This window comes from Coturnix japonica, chromosome 11, assembly GCF_054131305.1.
Source record: "Coturnix japonica strain WE chromosome 11, WE-NBRP24, whole genome shotgun sequence".
In the NCBI taxonomy this organism is placed as follows: Eukaryota; Metazoa; Chordata; class Aves; order Galliformes; family Phasianidae; genus Coturnix; species Coturnix japonica.
Genome location: NC_140673.1, coordinates 15,175,864 through 15,196,132, shown reverse-complemented (window position 1 = coordinate 15,196,132; position 20,269 = coordinate 15,175,864). Strand labels below are relative to the sequence as shown.

Here is a 20,269-nt window from a genome sequence, read left to right as displayed (position 1 = left end):
GATAACAGTCAAATGCCTCATAGGAGCAAATGGAGGCAACCATCAACAGCCAGAGCAGCTGAATCACACTTGGTATGTCTACTCATTTCTGCACTGCATCTTGTATGTCCAAACCTTTAAAGGAGCAGAAAAAGATTAGCACATTACATCAAGTGTTTTGGAAGCTGTGAGGCTTTTGTTCACAAGGCAACATAATGCAGTACGAAGGCAAGGAGCAGAACCCCAACACCTTTCTGCTTTGGAGAGGATGCACAGCCTCATTATACACATGCTCTTATCAGCAAGTTATCTCAGGGAAATCTTAGCCTGTAAGAACATGATACAATGTTCTTTATATATAAGGCTCTTTCAATATTATTTTTTCATCATTGTACGTGCATTACTTGTAACGCCCTCTTCAAAATAGCAACTAACCATTTTTGTGGGGAGATCTGGAGAATGACAGTGCATGGCAGCTGAAAAGACCCAGCTACTGGGCTACTGACAAAGCAGCCTAACAGATCACTTCACAGTCTGATACAGTTCTTTTTGTCCTTGTCCAGAGTCACAAACTGACGGGATTCAGCTGGATTGCAGCTCTCTAACCACAGAATAAGTAAAACAGTTGCAGATCTAGCAATAGAATTTGTTCAGGCTTTCCAGCATAAGGTCTATGGGATGAATAACAAACAAACGTGAAAAAACACAATGCATTTAAAAGGTTACCTACCTGGACTGTGTTTGCTAGTGGGAAACCTATCCAGAAATTAAAAGATTGCACAGAGAGGAGGCAGCAATGAAGGAATTCCCCACATTTATCTCATTTGAACCTGTTCTTTATCCACTGAGCTTGGAATAGTCAAATTTGAACTCCATAGTATCACAGAATTAAAGCACAGTATGAGGCCCATCTCCATGTAACCCCTGATCTTAAGTGTATAAAATAAGATTGTTATGAAGTTACCAATGGCTTTTGTGAACACAAAAAGAGATTACAGGATTAATTCACATGATGGAGATCACTCTATAGCAAGTCCTTTTATTTTGCTTTGCAGATTCATGTAGTAAACAAAAGGGTAGAAATAAAAGAAATCCTATTCTAAATGCCACTTACATAATTGTATTGAGAACTGAACACCTTCAGAAGAGCACAAGACCAAACACTGCTTATCCCTTTAGATCTTGCCTGTATAAACACACAATTGATTTAGCTCAATCACTTTAGCTAAACTGATGCAATCAGAGCATGGACAGAGTAGACAGGTACATAGTAAAAGGCACTGTGATTATCTTCTCTGAGACATATAGTAATTTTCCTCCACCTCCTAACAAAAAACTTAAAACACCTACAATTATTTATTTCCCAGTCCACGAATTCTTTGTGTTTCAATAAGACAAAGACTTGTGAATCCCACAGATTATTTTTTAAAGGAAAAAAGTGAATGATTTTGAAAAGAATGAAAATAACCTCCGAGTTGCATTACAAATATCAGCAAGCCGTTGTTTTAACTCCTCAGCAGGTGGCAGTACAAAGTTATTTACAATGTCGTATTAATCCTGTACTGTATTAAGTAATTTGTTCTTCAGTTTGCAGCAAAAGCCCCAGTGTAAGAATTATGCCAGACAGAAGACTTAACTAAGAGAAAAATAAAATAAATCAAGCTCTCTGCTTCTTCCAGTTCTTCAGGATCACTTCAGCTGCATCCAGAGTGCTGTCTTTCTGCAAAACAAGGGGTATCACTATTACTACAAGTATGGATTCTTGAAAACAGTAGTAGTCATATTTAATATGATCCCAAATCAATATTTGGCAGTGTCACTTGCAACCTGTTAATATCCCAGCTGCTCACATTGTCATTAGCAGTCACAGCTACAAATCTATGCTATACACAAAAAATCTGATTCCTTGCAAATATTTATTAGATATGTTTGTAACAAAAAATCACATTTTTTCCTCAATATTATCAAATTTAATTAAACTGGGTAGTCCTTATGTAAATATTTGGCATTTACACAGTGACGCACTTGGCTGCTCTATACTGGACACTTGTTGGCATAGTTTCCTAATCTTTATGTGTATAGAAGGGGTGTATAAAACTTCATGCAACCGAGCTATACTGTCTACTTAAACATAAACCCTCTGAATATGAGTAACCCACTGGTCAGTTGTATGGCTTGGCTACAACATGATGAATCATACAGGTGGGGTTTAAATTGTGATTAGTGCTGTTCATCTGTGGCAAGCTACATTAACTATCAGCAAGTTTCATTCTGGTTGTTACTGGCTCCATTTGTATCACTGTCTTTATACTTCATCCTAAGAGCTATGATAATATAAGCAGAAACTCCCATTCCTCACTGGTCCAAGCTAAGGTACAGATTCTTATACTAAAAGAGTTGTCACATTTCATTATGTTGATTCTGTGACAGAGCAATAGGAAAAACATCCTACAGCACTCAGATGACCAAAGATTATGTATGTACATGTCCCCACACACAGATTCAACAACTGAGTGAAACACAGGGAAGAACGTGTGAAAAAATCAGGTGCTCACAAAATCACAAATGTTATCTAATTCATTATTTCTCTCTTCTCAAAAAAAAAAACAGATGAGATTCCTTCCCATGACTTTGCTTTCTTTTATAGCTTGCAGCTTGTGCAAAGCCCTTTGTATTTTCAGGTGAGCTAAACTTCAAGCCAACTTACTATTCTTGTTGCTGGAAACTGAACAGACATGCAGAATTTCATGCATATCATGCATCATGTAATATCATTACATGGGAATTATTCCTTGTTCTGGTTATAGGATTCACTTTAAGTGATAGCATACCCATTTCATACATTGTCAGTGTCACCACTGGTCAATAATGCTTTTACAAATCAACAAATTATCTTTTAAAAAAGGAAAGATCTAACCACCCAGTTGTCAGCTTTGTCATCCTTATTTCTGGTTTCAAGTCCCTCAGCAAAAAAGACAGACAAAGCAACTTCTTGCTTAATTCTACACCAAACTGATTTTCTGTTTCTAAAATCACCCAATTCAGACTGGGGGGGGGAGGGGAAATTGTAGCAGTTGTCTACTCCACTTTTAATGCCACATTGATTTTTGAGCTTTGAGTCTTCACAGGACACAAATTTACCTTAATGAAGCAAAAACGTATATATTTCTCAAATTGCCTTTTTGTCTCGGGCCCACAGAACGCTGAAAGAGGAATCGCTGAGAGTTTCTGAAGAATTAAACAGAAATATTATTATACATATATATATTGAAAACAGTTCTAAGCATGATTTTCTAAAATTCTTCCAACTTCAAGGGAAATACAATGCTGAATTTTGTTTTGGCTGACTAGGTTTAAATAAATTCACATTACTTTTCTTAAACAAAACATTTCAAAGGTATTTTTCTACAACCAGTACTTAAGCAGAGAAAGAACAAGTGCTGGAGCTTAACACAAACCTATGAAACACATTACTGGCATGCTTAGCAATATTTAAGCCACATCATTTCCAGAAGATAGCATGAATACTAAACAATGTTTTGAATAAGCATGGTTGCACTGCTTTGGATTTCTAAAACTAGAGTATAACTAGGACATCTCACCTTAGATGATATCATCCATCGCACAAATTTATAATCATAAGGTTGATTCTCATCTGCATCAGAGAGATCCACATCTAATAGAAAGAAATTGTATGATTTTCCAGACTCCAGTGGGAAGGCATTCACCAACAGCACTACCCTTAATACTTCAGAATAAAGACATATACTTTCATTAAAGAAATATAATTCAAATTATACTGAAACAGCTAACAAGTACAGGAGATTAAGCCAAATGCTTGGCTCTCAAATCTTTTCATCATCATAGACTTTTAAGAAATAGACTTTTCTTTTTTAATCCACAACCACTGCCCTACCTAAAACTTTGCCAAAACTTTGCAAAACAAAGACAGTTGTTACAATTGCAAACATTTTCCTTCAAGCTTATAAAATCCACCTCCAGGCTAAAGTCAAATAGAAAATTTAATTCCCAATTAGTATTTCTGACAGTGTTACGTGAACAAGAAAGGAGAAGATGGTTCAAAATAAAAGTAGTATTCTTGTATTTCTATATCCTAATTATCATTATTATTATTTTTAAACTTACTTAATGTAGAAACATCAACAATCATGAAATATCCTCCTTCTGGAACGATAGGTGTCAGCCCAACTTCTTGAAGTAGCTGAGCCATCCGATCACGCTTGCTTTCCAGCTCTCGAGGCAGTGAGTAGAAATAGCAGTCTGGGTCATCCATGCGTTTATAGTCTACCCAAAGTGCTTGTGCCAAAGCCTCCTGGAAAGACAATGTTCAAAATACTTAAGGATACTCACACACTTCCTAATGAAATCATGAGGATTTTTCTTTGATTCTGTAGTAGGATCTGGCTCTTGTTAAGCAAATCAGCAAATAAGAACTACACAAACTATATCCAATAATGTAATTTGCTAACCCAAAGCACCAACTGCTTGAGAAGCATTAATCACATACAGAAGCTCTAGACATAAGAGTTTAACACATGAATTGAAGCTACGTTTAGTGAAAATATATAAAATATATATAAATACATAATACTAGAAAATAAACTTCTTTGTCTTTATCTATACCTACCTGCAATGGAGTTGGGCAAGTATATAGTGTATTTTGATGAACTACTTGCAAATGCTTAATCAGATTCTGGGGGCCAATAGACCAACCAAGCTACAGAAAAAACACACGCATATATTATACTTACAGCAAGAACATTACTTCAGATTAACAATGAATTAAAGAAAAACTTGAGACATTTTCTAACTTTAAGAATCAGTAGTTTGCTCTGAAAAAGAACTCAGAAAAGAGCAAGTTTTAACTAACTTTATAATGCATTTATGAGACAAGAATAACAGCTTCTCTTAACATGTCTCAAAGAATATGAAGTAAACTTTCAGTTCTTCATGGAATGAGTTAGAAATTAACCAGAGCCTTTACTAGGAATGATATTGCCAATTGTTTTAGGTTCATCTCATAGGCACCCATGTCAAAGGGTGGTTCAATTATAAAGCAAGAGCTCATTACTGGATCAAGCCTACTCTCAAACAGATGTAACTCAATTGTCATGGCTCATTCTGACCATAGGTGATGAAAAAGAAAGCATTTAGCTGTCAAATGGTTCTATATTTTATTTTCCAATATGTATTTTTAAATCAAGCAAAATATTATTATTTCATACCTTAATAGTATTGAAAGAGAAACCATTCCAAAAGGTATTATCTCAATTTGAAAACATAATCACCATCACAATACTGGAAAGTTAAAAGTATGATAGCAACTGAGTCTTCTCCAAGAGTTTTGACTGATTTTGAACAAATCATACTGTGTTTATTTATATATTTTTTCCTCATAAGAATTCATTACTCAAAAGATGAGAACAGACTGAAAACACAAGCGTTCAAGTAGATAGCTGTTCCAAATGAATGGTAGCTTCACTTTTTAGAGATACACAAATTTGCCAGAAACCTTCAAAGACAGGTAACAAAAATGGAGTGTGATAAATGCAACCTGTTATTTACTTAACTCTTCCACTGATTTTCCTTACCTTCCAACCAGTTACACTGTACGTTTTCCCAGCACTTCCTATAGTTATTGTTCTTTCCCACATACCTGGTAATGTAGCTGTATATAAAATAAAATTAATTGGGTACAGGTACATTCACATATTCCATGTAATTTGAAGAGCTGTACTGCTCCTATCTAAGAACTACAGTATGTTGATATATATTTGTAGTGAGAGTATTTGAAAACTACAGCAACTGTGACAAGTGAGAAAGAATATATGGACCAAAGATTTTGGCACAAAAATAAGATTTGGATTAACAAAAGATAAAAGATAGAAAATAAGGAGAAACTTAGTTGGTGAATATGATGTTAGTTTTCCCAAACTAAGATGCAGAATTATTAGTAAGAAAGACAAAGTCTAAGAGGCTACATATTCACCTTAATACAGTATTATTTCTGATGCCTGGTAAGGGCACTATAAGCAACATTAAACCAAGCACTCCCAGTCATTTTAACAGAATTGTCCATAAAACAATTCAGTATCATTCAGTATCTCTAATCAGAAGAAGAAAATAACTTGTAAGATTCTGGTTTAGAATTCAGATATCACATGAGTCAGAAACCTGGTACAGAGTGAGTAAGTATATTACATTTTATTATACAGTTTGTACATTTTATTGTACAGTTTGAACAGGCCTGAGAGTGACATGCAGTAAGAACTAGGTAAGGGCATCTGCAAGTATTAAGGAATACAAAGGAGCCTATCTCCATCTTTGTGTCTCATAGGAGACCAAACTCTTTTCTTTCTTTTCAAAGGTGATAATGGAGCAAAGGTCTCTTCTGTACACTGCTTTACCATTTTGACTCTAACTTTACCTATTTGCAGTAGAAAAAGGTTAATCAAGACACAAGTCATGGACACAAAATTAGACAAGGTCAAAACTGCAGTCGCAGTTTCAGTGCTAAGCAACACTTGGCTCTAGTACATTTGTACATTATAACCACTACCAATTAATTTATCAGTTGCTAAATTCCCTCTCTAGAGAGACCAACCAACACAGATTTTTCCAAACATAAACACTGACTTTCATAAGAAAGGTTTTGCAGCAGTTAAATTCGTTAGGCATAGTACAGGTCCTTGCAACTCTTCAAAAACATGCATTGTATTCTTCTGAGCACACTTGCCAAGAAAAGAAACCAAACCAGCAGGAAAGAGACTCATATTCTTATTAGCTCACCCATATTCACTCAACTGCTCTGTGACCTTGAAAACATAAAGGCAGTTTGAACAGATGCATCTTGTAGCTAGCTAGGTCAAGAGTACACATTACTTCCTAAATACATCTGAACTCACAATCTGCAAAAATAATTGAATTTCAAAGCAAATGCCCTCTAGCTGGACTGTTTTGCCACATAGTCATAGGAAATCAACCTTGGAGACAGAATGCAACGGCATTTCAAACGATAGCAGCAGCAAAAAGAGCACTGGGGAAGTATCAGCTCCGTTCCTTTTACAAGCAGGTTTTAAATAAGCAAATTCTTCCGTGCCAGATGGCAGCATCAATACATGACACCACAAGCAACTTGGACTACAATTTACTATCGTAGTGCAAACTAACACATGTAAGTCTGTTACCTGGGCTGGCACTCAGCTTGTAGAGATGTCTGTTCTTAATCCTCAGTTACAATATGCTACCTCTAAATCCTAATCATTACTTAGAGGGGGTTCACTGTTTTTACGAAGTCATATAACAATGAGAAACATGATGAAGTGCACCATGCTACAGAAAACAGCCTTAGTGACAGCACAAAGACTGTACTAATTTTACAATCTGTAATGTGCAACTCCTGTTAAATTATATTTAGGAACCACCACCAGACACTGTAAATTCATACAGTACCCACTTCATATCTCTCAGAAATGAATTGCCATTGCATTGATGCAATGTAGAAAGTTTAATATGAAAACACAGAAGTTACTAAATAGAGAAATAGCACATGCCGTTTTTTTTCTTACATTTTCTTTTCGTAGATTTAAAGAAGTCTAAGAAACTGAATTTCAAAAGAACAGATCTTGCTTCTTTTACTGAAGAAACATTATTTCTCACAGGTTTATTGAAGTTTAATGATCATCCTAATAATAAAGTTAAAGATGATGTCATGGTATTGATCATAGAGTACATACTGAAATTAATAAAGCTGAGTAACCTTCCAAGCTTTAATTTTTCTCATAATCAAAAGGGATTTTTATTTTGCATGCTGAACTACAGAAAGTCTTTTGTTCAACTGTAAATGTTTTGTTTGAAGCATTAACATGGAAAGGCTGATACTAACAGACAATAAAGTTACTGTGTTTTAAGATCTCAGCACCTGTCCACTAAAACAAAGCACAACTGACAACATGAGTATTCAAACCTGTTGTTATGGCAAAGGAAAATAAACTGATTACCTTACACCACCCACAGCGACTTTGGTTCTAAAGATGGCCATTTGCATGAACCATCTGCTAGGTCTATGAAGAAAGCTATAAACTAAACTCATTTTACTTTGTAGCTGGAACAGGATAAAGCACCAGTTACTGTGGTAACTTGGTATGATGCACTGACGCAGATTACAATCACATGAACCCAAAACATTCAACTTCCTCAGCACCTGAAGGTCTTCCAGAAGTTATCAGTCAAGTGAAGTATCTAGAAGGTATCACAACAGCCACGAGGTCAGGCCTCTTTGGAAATAGACTCATAGCCTATGCATGATGGCCAATTCAATTAACATACTACAGCTGTATGATCAACTGCTGCGTAGCTGAGCTAATAAGCATTCCAAGATCATTTAGATACAACTTCGTTTTTTATATGAATCAATTTCTACAGCAATGCTCCCACGAGAGCCCTCACTAATGGAGTTTCTTTCATTGTTATTCTTGAGATTTTAAGATAGTAAAAGAACTTCTTCCAGCAATCATTATTTTAGTGGTAAGTTTACAGTATCATTCCACAGCTGCTTCTATGACATCACAAAAAAAAAAAAAAAAAAAAAAAAAAAGATAGGTACCTATTTTTATGTGTTTATTTCCCTTGTACACCAGCCACTCATACACCTCGTCACTGATGCACAGAGTATCATGTTTAATACAGAGATCAGCTATTACCTGGAGTTCTTCTCTGGTAAATACCTGGGATGCAAGAAAGTAAAGGCAATGCATTAATCACAGTATTTAAGGCATACTCTGAAATTTAAGTAGTGTTAAAGCAGGACTCTTACCTTGCCTATAGGATTGTGTGGGGTATTCAGAATAATCGCTTTTGTTTTGGAATTAAATTTACTTGCAAGTTCAGCTGGATCTAAGATCCAATCAGCACTAGATGCAGAGTTTCCACCATTTCTCTTGGAAAAATAAATAAAAACAAAACATGCATTACTGGAATGCAACACTTGCTACTGTCTAAACAGAGATGCCCAAGTTACCATCCTCAGATACATTACCAACCACACAGGACAACTTATCCAACCTGTTCTGCTTCCCTGGGAGGAGGTGCCTCCCAAACAGGCAGGAGGCCAAGATCAAGATAAATTACTGTGACAATGGCAGTCTTGTCCTGCCTGATGCCTGTCTCACAGCTTCCCCAAGAACCAGTTTCCAGGATCTGGTTACACACGTGCTGACCGCATAGTGTGTAATGCAGGAAGTCCAATCACATGACAGTAGAGTTTATGGCCCTCCCATTCACTAAAACAAGTTTTATGAATGCTTGGCTGGAAAGATAAATCACCACTAGACTACGATTTCAGCTCCTTCCCACTTTATCTATGTGAAAATGGTCAAAGAGTTAAAAATATCTATCGCTGAGGCTCTGAAGTTACATCCTCAGTGTACACAAGGATGACAGAAGTTTGGGTCAGTTTCTGCTAAGATCAAAGAGCACGGCTATACTAATTTCCTGCCTAAAAGGAAAGAAAAAGCAGTCCCTCAGCCCTCTCTTGATAGCAGGACCAACATCTTGCATTCATAAAAATCCTTGCAACCTGCCAACGTGATGCCAGAAATACCACTGTGTAAGTTCACTGTATGATAATAGATATATTTATTGGTAAAAAGTAACATCTACCGCATAACCACTTCTTATTTAACAAGTGGATTATAGAAAATAAATTCTACTCTTTCACTATATGGGTTGCTGAAGGGATCAGAAACCAAATATTCTGAAATGCAATAGATACAGAATTTGCACTGGCACGATCATCCTTCCCACATTTCCACTGATAACATTTTCCAATCACATCCAAACAAAGGAATGTTGATCAGCTTTTAGGCTGCACAAATTAAAGTAAATGAGAAAATGAGAAACACCGTCCTACCTTTTCCAGCACCAATAAAATATTTTATTTGCTTTGGATTATCATCATCTCAGACTTACACTACAGCAACCAATCTCATTTTTGTATAATTGGATATTATAAAACACTGTACAGAAGAGCATTTCCTATGACACTTCCATTCCATTAGGTATAGAATTTTTATAGAACAAATAATTTTTAAAAAGCTACTCACAAATCTCAGTGGAATAAAAACAGGTTTTGCACCCGCCATCCTCACCATTGGTTCATAACAGTCATAAAACGGCTCTATTATTATTACCTGAAATTACAATAATCAATATCAGAAACAGAAAATCTTCAGTACATGATACCATCGTAGTTCCAGATTTTCTCTGGTCATCTCACTTGGTAACATTTCTAGCATTTAAATGAGGTAACATCCTCATTTAAAAAAAAAAAAAAAGAAAGAAAGAAAGAAAAAAAAATATATCACAGAATATTTTTCCCTTCCCAGAAGGCAAACAGCATCCCAGGCTGAATCAAAAGAAGGGTGGCCAGCAGGGCAAGGGAGGTGACTGTCCCTCTCTACTCCACCCTCGCTGGGCACCATATGGAGTATTGTGTCTATGTCTGGGGCACTCAGCTCAGGAAAGATGCGGAGCTTTCAGAACAGGTCCAGAGGAAGGCCATGAAGATGATCAGAAAACTGGAGAACCTCTCCTACAAAGAGAGGCTGAAGAAGCTGGGCTTGCTCATCCTGGAAAAGAGATGGCTCAGGGAAGACCTGATCAGGGCCTTCCAGTACTTAAAAGGGAGCTTATAAGCAGGAGGAAAATCAACTTTTTACATTGGTAGACAGCAATAGGACATGAGGGAATGGTTTTAAACTAAAAGAGGGGAGATTTAGATTAGATGCCAGGGGGAAAATTTTCAGAGAGAGAAACTGTGCATGTCCCATCCTTCCAGGTATTCAAGGTCAGGTTGGATGGGCCCTGGGCAGCCTGATCTAGTGCCTGATTTAGTGACTTGTACAGGGGAGTTGGAACTAGATGATCTTTGACATATCTTAAAAAATAAAAACAAAAAAAAGCATATAGTCTCGCATAATAATGCCCTTACACATAATAAGCACTACTCTTCTTTTTGGCAACACACACTGGATGTTTTTGTTAGTTACGTGTTACAGTCATTAACATACATTATTGGAAATGTTTGCACTGACATAAATACGCAGGACAAAGATGGGAGATAACTATAGCAAATTGTTGAACGACAGCACAGCTGCCCTAATTTATCACATGTCAGGTGGAAGTAAGTATCTGACTTGCCATGTCAGATGGAATGTATTCCTTTCCAACACATGGATTCTACCAAGCAGCCTCCAACACAGAACTTCCAAGTATCACAGAAATCCCAAAGAATGACTTAAGTCTTTAAATTCCATCAGAAGAAAATTTTGAAATTGGAAAAAAAGACAAATTCAAGGCAAACAGCCAGGCAGAGGCTTGATAATATGAAAAGAAAAACCAAAACAAACAGAAAAAAAAAACCACAACCAAAGAAAGGTTAAGAACAGAGAAGTAAGAGAACCGTTAAAAAGCGAGAAGTGAATATTAGAGTAACAAAAAAAGGAGACAGAAGTGTGAACACACAATGTAAGTGAAAACAACAAAACACTGAAAGCAAAATGTGCAACACAACAAAAGCAGCTTTTGTTCACTGCAGACCCAAAAAAACATTCCCCCAAAATGACATTTAGTATCATTACCAAAAAGACTGACATCAGTAGCAAAGAGATGAATCGCCACAGACAGTACAGTCAATTAATCATCTTTTCTAAAAATGACTTTCCTGCCTTTCTGCTGCTTTTGCTACTATTACTCAATGGTTCAAAAATAGAACTTAGCATACAATAACTTCTCACAGGTAATACTTTTGTAAACCATGCTTTGTTTCCTGTTGCAGACAACAGACCAGACATTTTCTTAAATAAACATACAACATTGTGTCATCTAACAATAAGAGTAAAGAAACTGCTGCAGGTATTGCCAAGCATGAAAGAAAAGGGTCTGTAAGCTGATGAACTGATAGGGAAGGCATCCAAAGGATGCCTCTAGAACTGCAAGTCAAATATGCAAAGGTCTGAATTACTTACTGCAACTAACCAAATTACTAGAGATCAAAAAGAGGCCCAAATGTTAATAAGTGGACAAACAACAACAACAAAAAAGCAGTCAAATTCTCTTTTTAGTGCATGTAAGTTAATATTTCAAATAAAAACTTACTTCATCTCCCTCTTCAATTAAAGCCTGTATTGTACTGAAGAGAGATCCATAGCCTCCTACTGTCACCAGGATATCTGTGAGAGGGTCAATCTTTCTTCCACAAACTCTCTCATATACTTGAGACAAGGCTTTCACCAGTGATGGATGCCCCTGATCAAAGCAAAGAAATGCAACTGAAAGAGTTTATATATTGTCAGGAACACACCAGTTTTGTTGTTTTTTGGTTTTTTTTTTTTGGGGGGGGGGTTATTGCCCTTTCTTCCATGGATCAAAATAACATATCTTGAGGCAGAAAAAGATGAGAGGGGGATTATTCTTCAAATGTGAAACTTACTCTAACACTTTCTAATCTCCACTCAGATCTACTAACATCATGGGTAAATATTTTCTTGAGGCAGTCTCAGCTGATAGTGCACTTCTTCCTCAGCCTACTATTATCCCACTGAATTCACATCTACGCTGACAATACAAAAGGAAAATGTGTAATTTACAATCTTATAATCTGTAAATTTACTTATATTGTCTTTAAAGGTTCATACAATCCCATACGTATGCTACCATTTCACTCTTGCTCAAGTATTCTGCCTTGAGGAAAACTATACAGTCTGTTGTTTAGTAACAGATAAAACTACTCAGGAAAGTTAATTTGGGACAGAAGAATAAGAACTACTAACCAACTTAAAGCAAAGTTAATTTTTTCTTTTCCCCTTGGCAAGTTCTCCACTGACCTCAACTCCTCAAGTTCTACATACTTACAAAGCCTCGTGTGTACTGGTTCAGTCTGTCAACTGCTGCTGCTTTTGCCAGCTCTTCTTTTACATAGCTGGGAGGGCTTATATCAGGAAGGCCTTGACCAAGATTAACAATTGAGGGATCTGCTGCCACCTTTGTAAATTCAACCCTAACAGGAAAAACAAAAATCAAACAAAAAACATATACAACACCCACATCTTAACTTTAACATATCAGATGGAATTATCTTTACTTTTATGAGAATTAGAAGACAAATCAGTATTTTGCTTTGCCAAATTTGCAGTAGTGGAAACAGTTTTAAGCAAAGTGTGCTGATGCTGAGAAGTAGAGTCTGGGACAATATTAAGCAGCCATGGGAGCCAGAGAACCCAATGAACAGTTAACTTTCTGCTCCACAGAATAACTGCCTTACAGCAGAATGGTGCTCATACACACACATACAAGAATACAGGCTTTCTGCATATAGGCAGAAATGAAACAGTTCCCTCTGCAAAATAAAGTAGACCTGAACGAGACCAAGTATATTGCATGATTTAAAGTCTAGATTTTGTCAAGTGAAGGTGTCACTTAAAGTACCCAGCCATCTCTGAGGACTGTAACTTCTGTTTTTATGACTTTCCAGTACTCTGTCAGAAACTACGCTTAAAACTCCGGAACAACTTTGTTTGCATGGGTGGGTTTTTTTTGTTTGTTGTCTTTCACTCTTGTTAACGTGTAGGTATTCGGGAAAGGGTGAAATGCAAAATTTACCCATGAAAAGAGGAAAAGAAAACACAGCATCGCAGTTCAACCAAAAATAAAAACAAATTGCTAACAACAAACGAACGATCTGAGGCTAGATGACCAAAACAACGTTGTGTTTGTATATACTTACACATATAGATACATACTTACTAACATAAGCCCCAAGCTGTTTTCATTAACTAACCAAATCCCACCTTTACCAGTGATGGCAATAGTGTTTTGTGACCAATTTAATAACTAGTAAAAAGCATACTAAGAATTTAAATTACAAAGACAAGCATAATGGCTTAAAAATAAAGTCAAATTCATTTAGTAAACAAAAAGTATTACCGAGATAACTGTTCAACTCAACTAACATTTAAATTTGAAAGCCAGCCATACTACCTCAGCCAAGAGCTATACCTGTCTTTTGTGGTTTACTAGATGCACAGAAGCCTTCGCCTAATGTCTAATGCTCAGAAAAAATGTTTAACAGAGTTTGGTTCATTGCTTCTGTCTTTAATGCAGGTAAGAAATATATTTCAGCAAAGACAGTGCACAGCTCTTTCTTTCTTATTGGCAATGATTACCAGTTCGGAAAGAAAATACATCAGGCAAAGAATTTCTGAAATGAGCTGATATTTTCCTTTTACTTACCACACATTGCTGTCAAGGCCTTCAATTCGTCTTGTGTTTTTGTGTCTAAAGGCCATTGTCTGCAAGATCAAAATATACAGACAGAAGGGTTTTGTTAAGAAAGACAAAGTACGATATTGTTGGATCCTGCATGACAAACCCTCCTTCGTGCTTTCTGAAATATACCACTGCCAACTGAATTCAGTTCTTACTCAAAATTATAGACACGGTCTTTCCTTTAAGCTTCTGTAATAGCTTGAACACAGACTAGGAAGAAAATAGATTAAAAGTGTTAAATCCTCATTGTTCACTGTCTAAAACTGAATTGACAGCAAAGATGGATGAAGAGCATAATTTAGCTCAATATCTTCAAAAAAAAAAAGATTTAAAAATAAAAATGAGAATACATACATTATTTGGTTTTTTTTCTACAATATACTAAGATCTTAACAGTTGCTTTTCTTTCATGCCCAATCCAGTTTGGAAAGTTTTTTCTAAGCAATTTTATTTGCCAAAAATATGGTTAGCAAGAAAATAGGAAAAACAGTTCATACTACAAAACATTAAAAACACATTAGAATATGTCTTTTTACTGTATATTCAGACCTCTACTGAAGGTCTTGGAAAACTACTTTAGAATAGACCTCTTAGTCCTCCCTATAAACTTTTTAATAGCTCTGCTATTAAAAATAATAGTAATAGAGAAAAAAAAATTGGGAAAATAAAACCATCAGATTATCAGTAAATGCAAGCAACAAAGAAAATATTCATAAAGCAATATATATCCATTTATATCTGGAAATCAGCTTGATGCTTGAAAAGCAATTCACATAGAAATTAAGATCCTTAGAGTCCCAAACACTGCAGTTTCTTTGAGCCTAATTTTACTAATTTTAGTGACTTTTACCACTGTTTGATATTATTAATTTGTGAAGGATTCCATACTCCAGCTACCACACTTTGAGAAGCACTAAATACCTGAGTTGCCATTACATTTAAAACTTCAACTTGGAAACAATGGGATTGACTCACAGTTGTAATTTCACACAGGCATGTGTTTGTACTCAATCTTTTCACAGTAATGAAGCCACTACGTATGTAACAAAATACATACAAAACAATAAACTAACAGACATTTTTCTGCTCATTTGTGGATTTGCATGGATTTAATTCTGACTTCATCTGTAAGAGACAAACATCCAAAGAACACCACATAGGACATGTTTTGTTTACCCTCAGGCAGCAAGCAGTAACTAGACAGATACACACCATAGTTAAGAGTGACTTATAACATAAGAGTTATGACTGGGTGATCTGTACTACACCTATTTAAAAAACACACATAGTTTAGAAGATGAATCCAATTTTACAGTGTTTGTCTTAGTAAATATGATTAATGTCTGCCTGTACTATATAAGTACCAGTAATACAGGTTAGATTGAGCCCCTCTCTGCATACACTTTAATTTTTTTTCCTCTCCACATGCTAGACTATTACTCATACTATAACATACTAATGTTCAGCTTAAAGTAGAGTTGCAGTCTACCTTGTTACTTTGAGAAAGTGAACAAATTACACTTATAACTGATACCCCTAAGGAGCATTCTTTCTCCTAAAAGGTCATGAGAACTCAACATACCTTTTTAGTGTAGCCCAATTATGTCACAGCTTGATAATCCTCACACCCTTTTTAGGTGCAGAGCTAAGGCTGCCATGACTTTAAGATCCATGTTAAACTAAGAGCCATGTCCTCATCAAGCTCTAAGTCTCACCTCCTGCTTTTCCTAACACCGACTGCTTCAGATGATAAGTCAGGTGATGCTTGTATTTATCTTTTTTCATAGTACAAAGAAATTCATGATCAAAATGAATGGCAATATGTTTAATGACAGAAACACATACTTCTATATAATTAAATTATGAAATTCAATGTCAAAAGCTGCAAATGAAGGCAAAATCTTAAGTAAATTCATAAATAAAGACAGGATGAGATTTCAGCTTGGTCAGTAAGAACATCCAGGTACTTTAACAGAATAAAAATACTGCACACAAAAAAACTGACTTAAACAAAATCTGACTTCCCAAGTGGCTTCTAAGTTAAAACAAGCCTCTCACTTGAGCAAACCATGCTGCAGGTTGTCTGCATAACAGCTTCAGCAGCTGTTCTAGAGGATCTAACACATGCCTTTGATTGATCCAGCTTGCTAACTGGATGAACTCGTGCTCTGTGACCAGGGAGCAAAAATTACATTCCAGAGTTCTATACAAAACACCAAGCGTAACCTCCAGCCACACATCAGATGGCAATGCTCTTGTTTTCTCTCAGCAAAAGAGAAATACTTAAGTTGAAGTTAAACAATGTCATATGCAGCTAAGCTGGGAAATTAAGGAGATTCTATTAAAAATAATAATAAGTTTACAGTGCTTTTCTATCCCTCGTTATTGCAGCATCAAAAATCACAACTACCCCTGCTGAATTAACAGAAAGCTGAGATAGAAAGGAATTGACATACCAAAATTCTGTGATAAAGCTGGCAGGAATCAGCCTCCTATACCTCAGGTTAATGCTCTAACAATTAGGCAATCCTTTCAGCACGTAGCTGCAGCACTGACTTTAAAAACTGAAAAGGATACACAGAGTAATAACTGCCAAATTCTGTTGTGCACTTGTGGTTAAATATTTAACTTGTTAGAAAAACTTACTTTAGTCCTAATATTAAATGCTTGGGGGTCAAGGTTAACTAGAAGTAAAGAAAATACAGCCAGGGTGTATTTCTTGGCAATGTTACAAAATCAGCGTCTCTCCAAAATATTGCATGAAATAGTTTTATCGATGAAGTAGACTGAATACTTACATCAGAGGCTGAAAGCCTGATGGACCTAGAAAGTAAATTTGCTTGTAGTTGGTATGTTCCAATGGCACGGCAATAAAGGCTTCGTGAAACACAAAGCATGCCTGGATAACAAAGAAGTAAACTGAAAAAAAAACCCTTATATTACAGGAACAAGTTTCCTAAACATCACTGAGCATTTTTAAAAGATAAAACCTTTTCTTCCTCTTCTTCTTCAGTGTTTTTCTTTCATTTAAATCAGTTCTAGTAAATTGTTACCACATCTTTTTGAATCAAGGATGAAACTTTAACTGATAGGGCTTAATTTTTTTTTTCTGAATCTCATACAAAATGAAGGTTTCACCTACTTGAGGGCAATAATCTTTCTATTTTTTTCCTTAGGATGAAAAATAAGACTTAAATGCAATTGAAAGTCTCTGTTGGATTCATGAAAATGCATTTGTCTAACAAAAATTGCTATCAGAGTTGACAATTCATACACAATATAAAAAGGACCCAGCATTAAAACTGGTCTCAATTTTCAGGTGTTTCAAATTAAGCATTCAGAAACTGAGATAATGAAAATGACCAGTCATGCTGGAGCAGCAGGTCTATGCAATTTAAATAACTAAAAAGTTTTGCCTCAGTGCCTTGGGCAAACATTAAATATTTAGCATGGCTGAAAATGGACAGCCAGAAAGGATGTTCTGCATTAAGTAACAGATTGTTCACTGGCTGCAAAAAATGAGCCCTGTTAACTAATGCCTCCAAAAAGACACATGAGTGAATAACTAAGATAGCTTCTTCCAAGAAGTTTGTTTAAACATATGCATCAGATGACAACATGAAAGTGAACTGAATTTGTAAGAGAAAAACACAGGAGTATTTAATTAGTAAGAATGGATTTATTCCCACAAAACACTGTTCTTTACACTGAAAATGTAAATGAAAACCACCAATACTTCCTAAGGATGCCTTACATAATAAGTTTTAGAAGTATATTATTTTGCCTTCCTTTTTCCAGTACTACAAACTCAGCCTCAGTCCTGAAATTAAGGACACAATACTGAGCTGTACCTGACTCAATTAGAACCTCAGGAATATCCATACAAGCCCATGGCATTTAGTGATTTGCAAATATGTAATTCACTGATGTTTCCTTTAAAAGCAGAAACAGTAACCACGTCCTCAACTCAGGAGGCCAGAAGACTAGCAAAAATAAACAGCAATGAAATATTTCACACCAGTCAGCAGATGCTCTGAGAGACACAAAAGAAATATGTTTAATAAGACCTGCAACTATTTAAAGTTACTTTTAATAATAGCACTTATATTTGACATAAACTTTGATAACTACAAAGACAAATACAAAAGATAAGTGAAGCCCTCCTGGTTGTGTGTAACATATGGATACTATCTTACATGACTACAGCAACAGCACAACTCTCCCAGGGTCAGATGAGTGACAGAGACAACCTTACTTTTACAGCAAGCAATTATAGTAGTCATTGCAGTGTGACATGTGTCTTTACCTGGTCATTTTATACTGAGGAGTTGTAAGGTGATACAAAAGTTTTCCAAACTTGACATGCAAAGTTAACTCGCAACCTTAACAGAGGAAAAAAAAAATAGAGTCTGTAAATATCGATAGCATTAGTGCCACGCTGCACCAAAAGGGAGCGTGGTACGTGGTATTTGATGAAGCATTACTTGCTGTGAGGCAATCATGCAAAACCAGCATAGCATGAAGAGCAGCAGACCTCTGTCACTGCAGTGGGGTCAGTCTCTGAAGGTACACGAAACACCTGAAGTAAAATTCAGTACCCACCTTTAATGCCAGAGAAGCGTAGAAACAGAGAAATTTGTATGAGGAACAGAAGGGGAAAAAATATTTCTGGAATATATGGAAATATTGGGAAAAAACTGGAGAAGAAAAAAAAAAACAGTTTCAATGCTCCTCCCTCTTTTGCAACATGGAATGCTCGCTTTTAAGCACAAATTTAAGGAAATCAAGGCAAAGGCCTGCTACAGTCCCCACCCCCAGGCCTCACAAAGAAAATACAACCTACTCTTCTTTCTCCACATGCACACATTCCCGTTATTACTTTATATAACATGTTAACATGTAACACGGGCTCAAAATAATTGTTTACTGTTTCTTTTAGGATCAGCACACACTTAATAATTAGCTCTGTACATGTTTTATCAATTAGATGTTTTATAATGTCCTCTGGTAACTTTTTCTCATCCCAATAAAGTTTCCTGCAGTAAAGTTACAAAGCGCTTCTGATTAACTCATTTCTTCCCTCCCCTCCTTTGAAACTACAGGCCAAGTGCTGCTGTTCCTTCATATTTACCTTCAGCTATAACACCTCTATAAAAACGCCCTTGGGCTTGACAAGCTTACATACAGTCAGAGCCTTTCATCTGGTGGGTTTTCTCCATGCAGTGTTCTCATTCTGCAGTCCCAGTGACAATCATATTATTAGAAACAGCACATACCCTTCAGCTCCCACAGTGCAAATACAGCCACTGCTATGCTCCTACTTAACACCTGTTGAATACACAAATGTAAAAGAACGTCCTATCTCAAACAAACTTTATGAATCCTCTGAAAGACTGAATTATCATACCCAACCAGAGAAGGAAAGCATAGGAGGCAGCGAGGATGACACCCTACGTACCCCACAACACTTTTTCTGCCACACAGAAGCAATTTATGACAGACCAGGCCTAGAGAACTGTTGTTGAAATCGCTGACTAGTGGGAAGCTGGGTATTTTAATGAAGGCCACTGAACCTTAACATACTGCTGCACATGACAACATTTTGTCCCTTTCTTTCCCATACTCCGTGAAACCAAGCACAGAGAAGCAAACTTCACAACGCAAAATGAGGAGAGGGATCAGATGGAGCTTTGTTTCACTTATATGTTTACACTTATTACTGTGATCCCCCACATACTGTAGCTGTGGAACTTAGGCATTTCACACTGCATGTATTGTTACATTAACACCCACCTACCAAAGCGTACTCTCAACGTGAAACACCCCGAGCTCGCAGCTGGAAAGCCACCAGCCAGCCCCACTGACCTGCCCGCTCCAGCCCGCTCTGCCGCCTCAGCCCCCGGCTGCACACAGGCCCAAAAAGCAGCTTTGGGGAGGATCCTCC

The 20,269-nt window shown here is 36.4% G+C and overlaps 1 protein-coding gene across 25 annotated transcripts; it reads right to left on the bottom strand.

The window, feature by feature from the left end:
* Window positions 1-1,002: 1,002 nt before the first annotated feature.
* On the bottom strand, window positions 1,003-20,242 carry KYAT3 (kynurenine aminotransferase 3). Of its 25 annotated transcripts, none has more exons than XM_085511419.1 (17): window positions 20,191-20,242; window positions 19,457-19,653; window positions 18,928-19,022; window positions 18,632-18,707; window positions 17,124-17,224; window positions 14,290-14,348; window positions 12,913-13,057; window positions 12,157-12,306; window positions 10,104-10,190; window positions 8,816-8,938; window positions 8,606-8,726; window positions 5,592-5,668; window positions 4,628-4,717; window positions 4,126-4,312; window positions 3,582-3,655; window positions 3,121-3,207; window positions 1,003-1,699 (listed from the first exon to the last, which is right to left on the bottom strand). In XM_085511419.1, the coding sequence occupies exons 5-17, from the start codon at window positions 17,220-17,222 to the stop codon at window positions 1,637-1,639; spliced, it is 1,362 nt and encodes a 453-aa protein (XP_085367545.1). In that variant the 5' UTR covers window positions 17,223-17,224; window positions 18,632-18,707; window positions 18,928-19,022; window positions 19,457-19,653; window positions 20,191-20,242; the 3' UTR covers window positions 1,003-1,636. The 25 variants fall into 25 exon arrangements, with proteins under 25 accessions (XP_085367545.1, XP_085367550.1, XP_085367556.1 ...); XM_085511424.1 differs by lacking the exon at window positions 18,928-19,022 and adding an exon at window positions 18,810-18,904; XM_085511430.1 differs by lacking the exon at window positions 18,928-19,022 and adding an exon at window positions 18,860-18,904.
* Window positions 20,243-20,269: the final 27 nt, after the last annotated feature.

Excerpts from the sequence above, each read along its gene's own strand:
- KYAT3 (XM_085511420.1), bottom strand. The coding sequence starts at position 17,222 with ATGCTTTGTGTTTCACGAAGCCTTTATTGCCGTGCCATTGGAACATAC. Across the intron at positions 14,349-17,123 it reads TCAGGCTTTCAGCCTCTGAT|ACAATGGCCTTTAGACACAA; the intron begins GTAAGTATTCAG and ends TTGATCTTGCAG. Across the intron at positions 3,208-3,581 it reads GATGGATGATATCATCTAAG|AAACTCTCAGCGATTCCTCT; the intron begins GTGAGATGTCCT and ends TTAATTCTTCAG.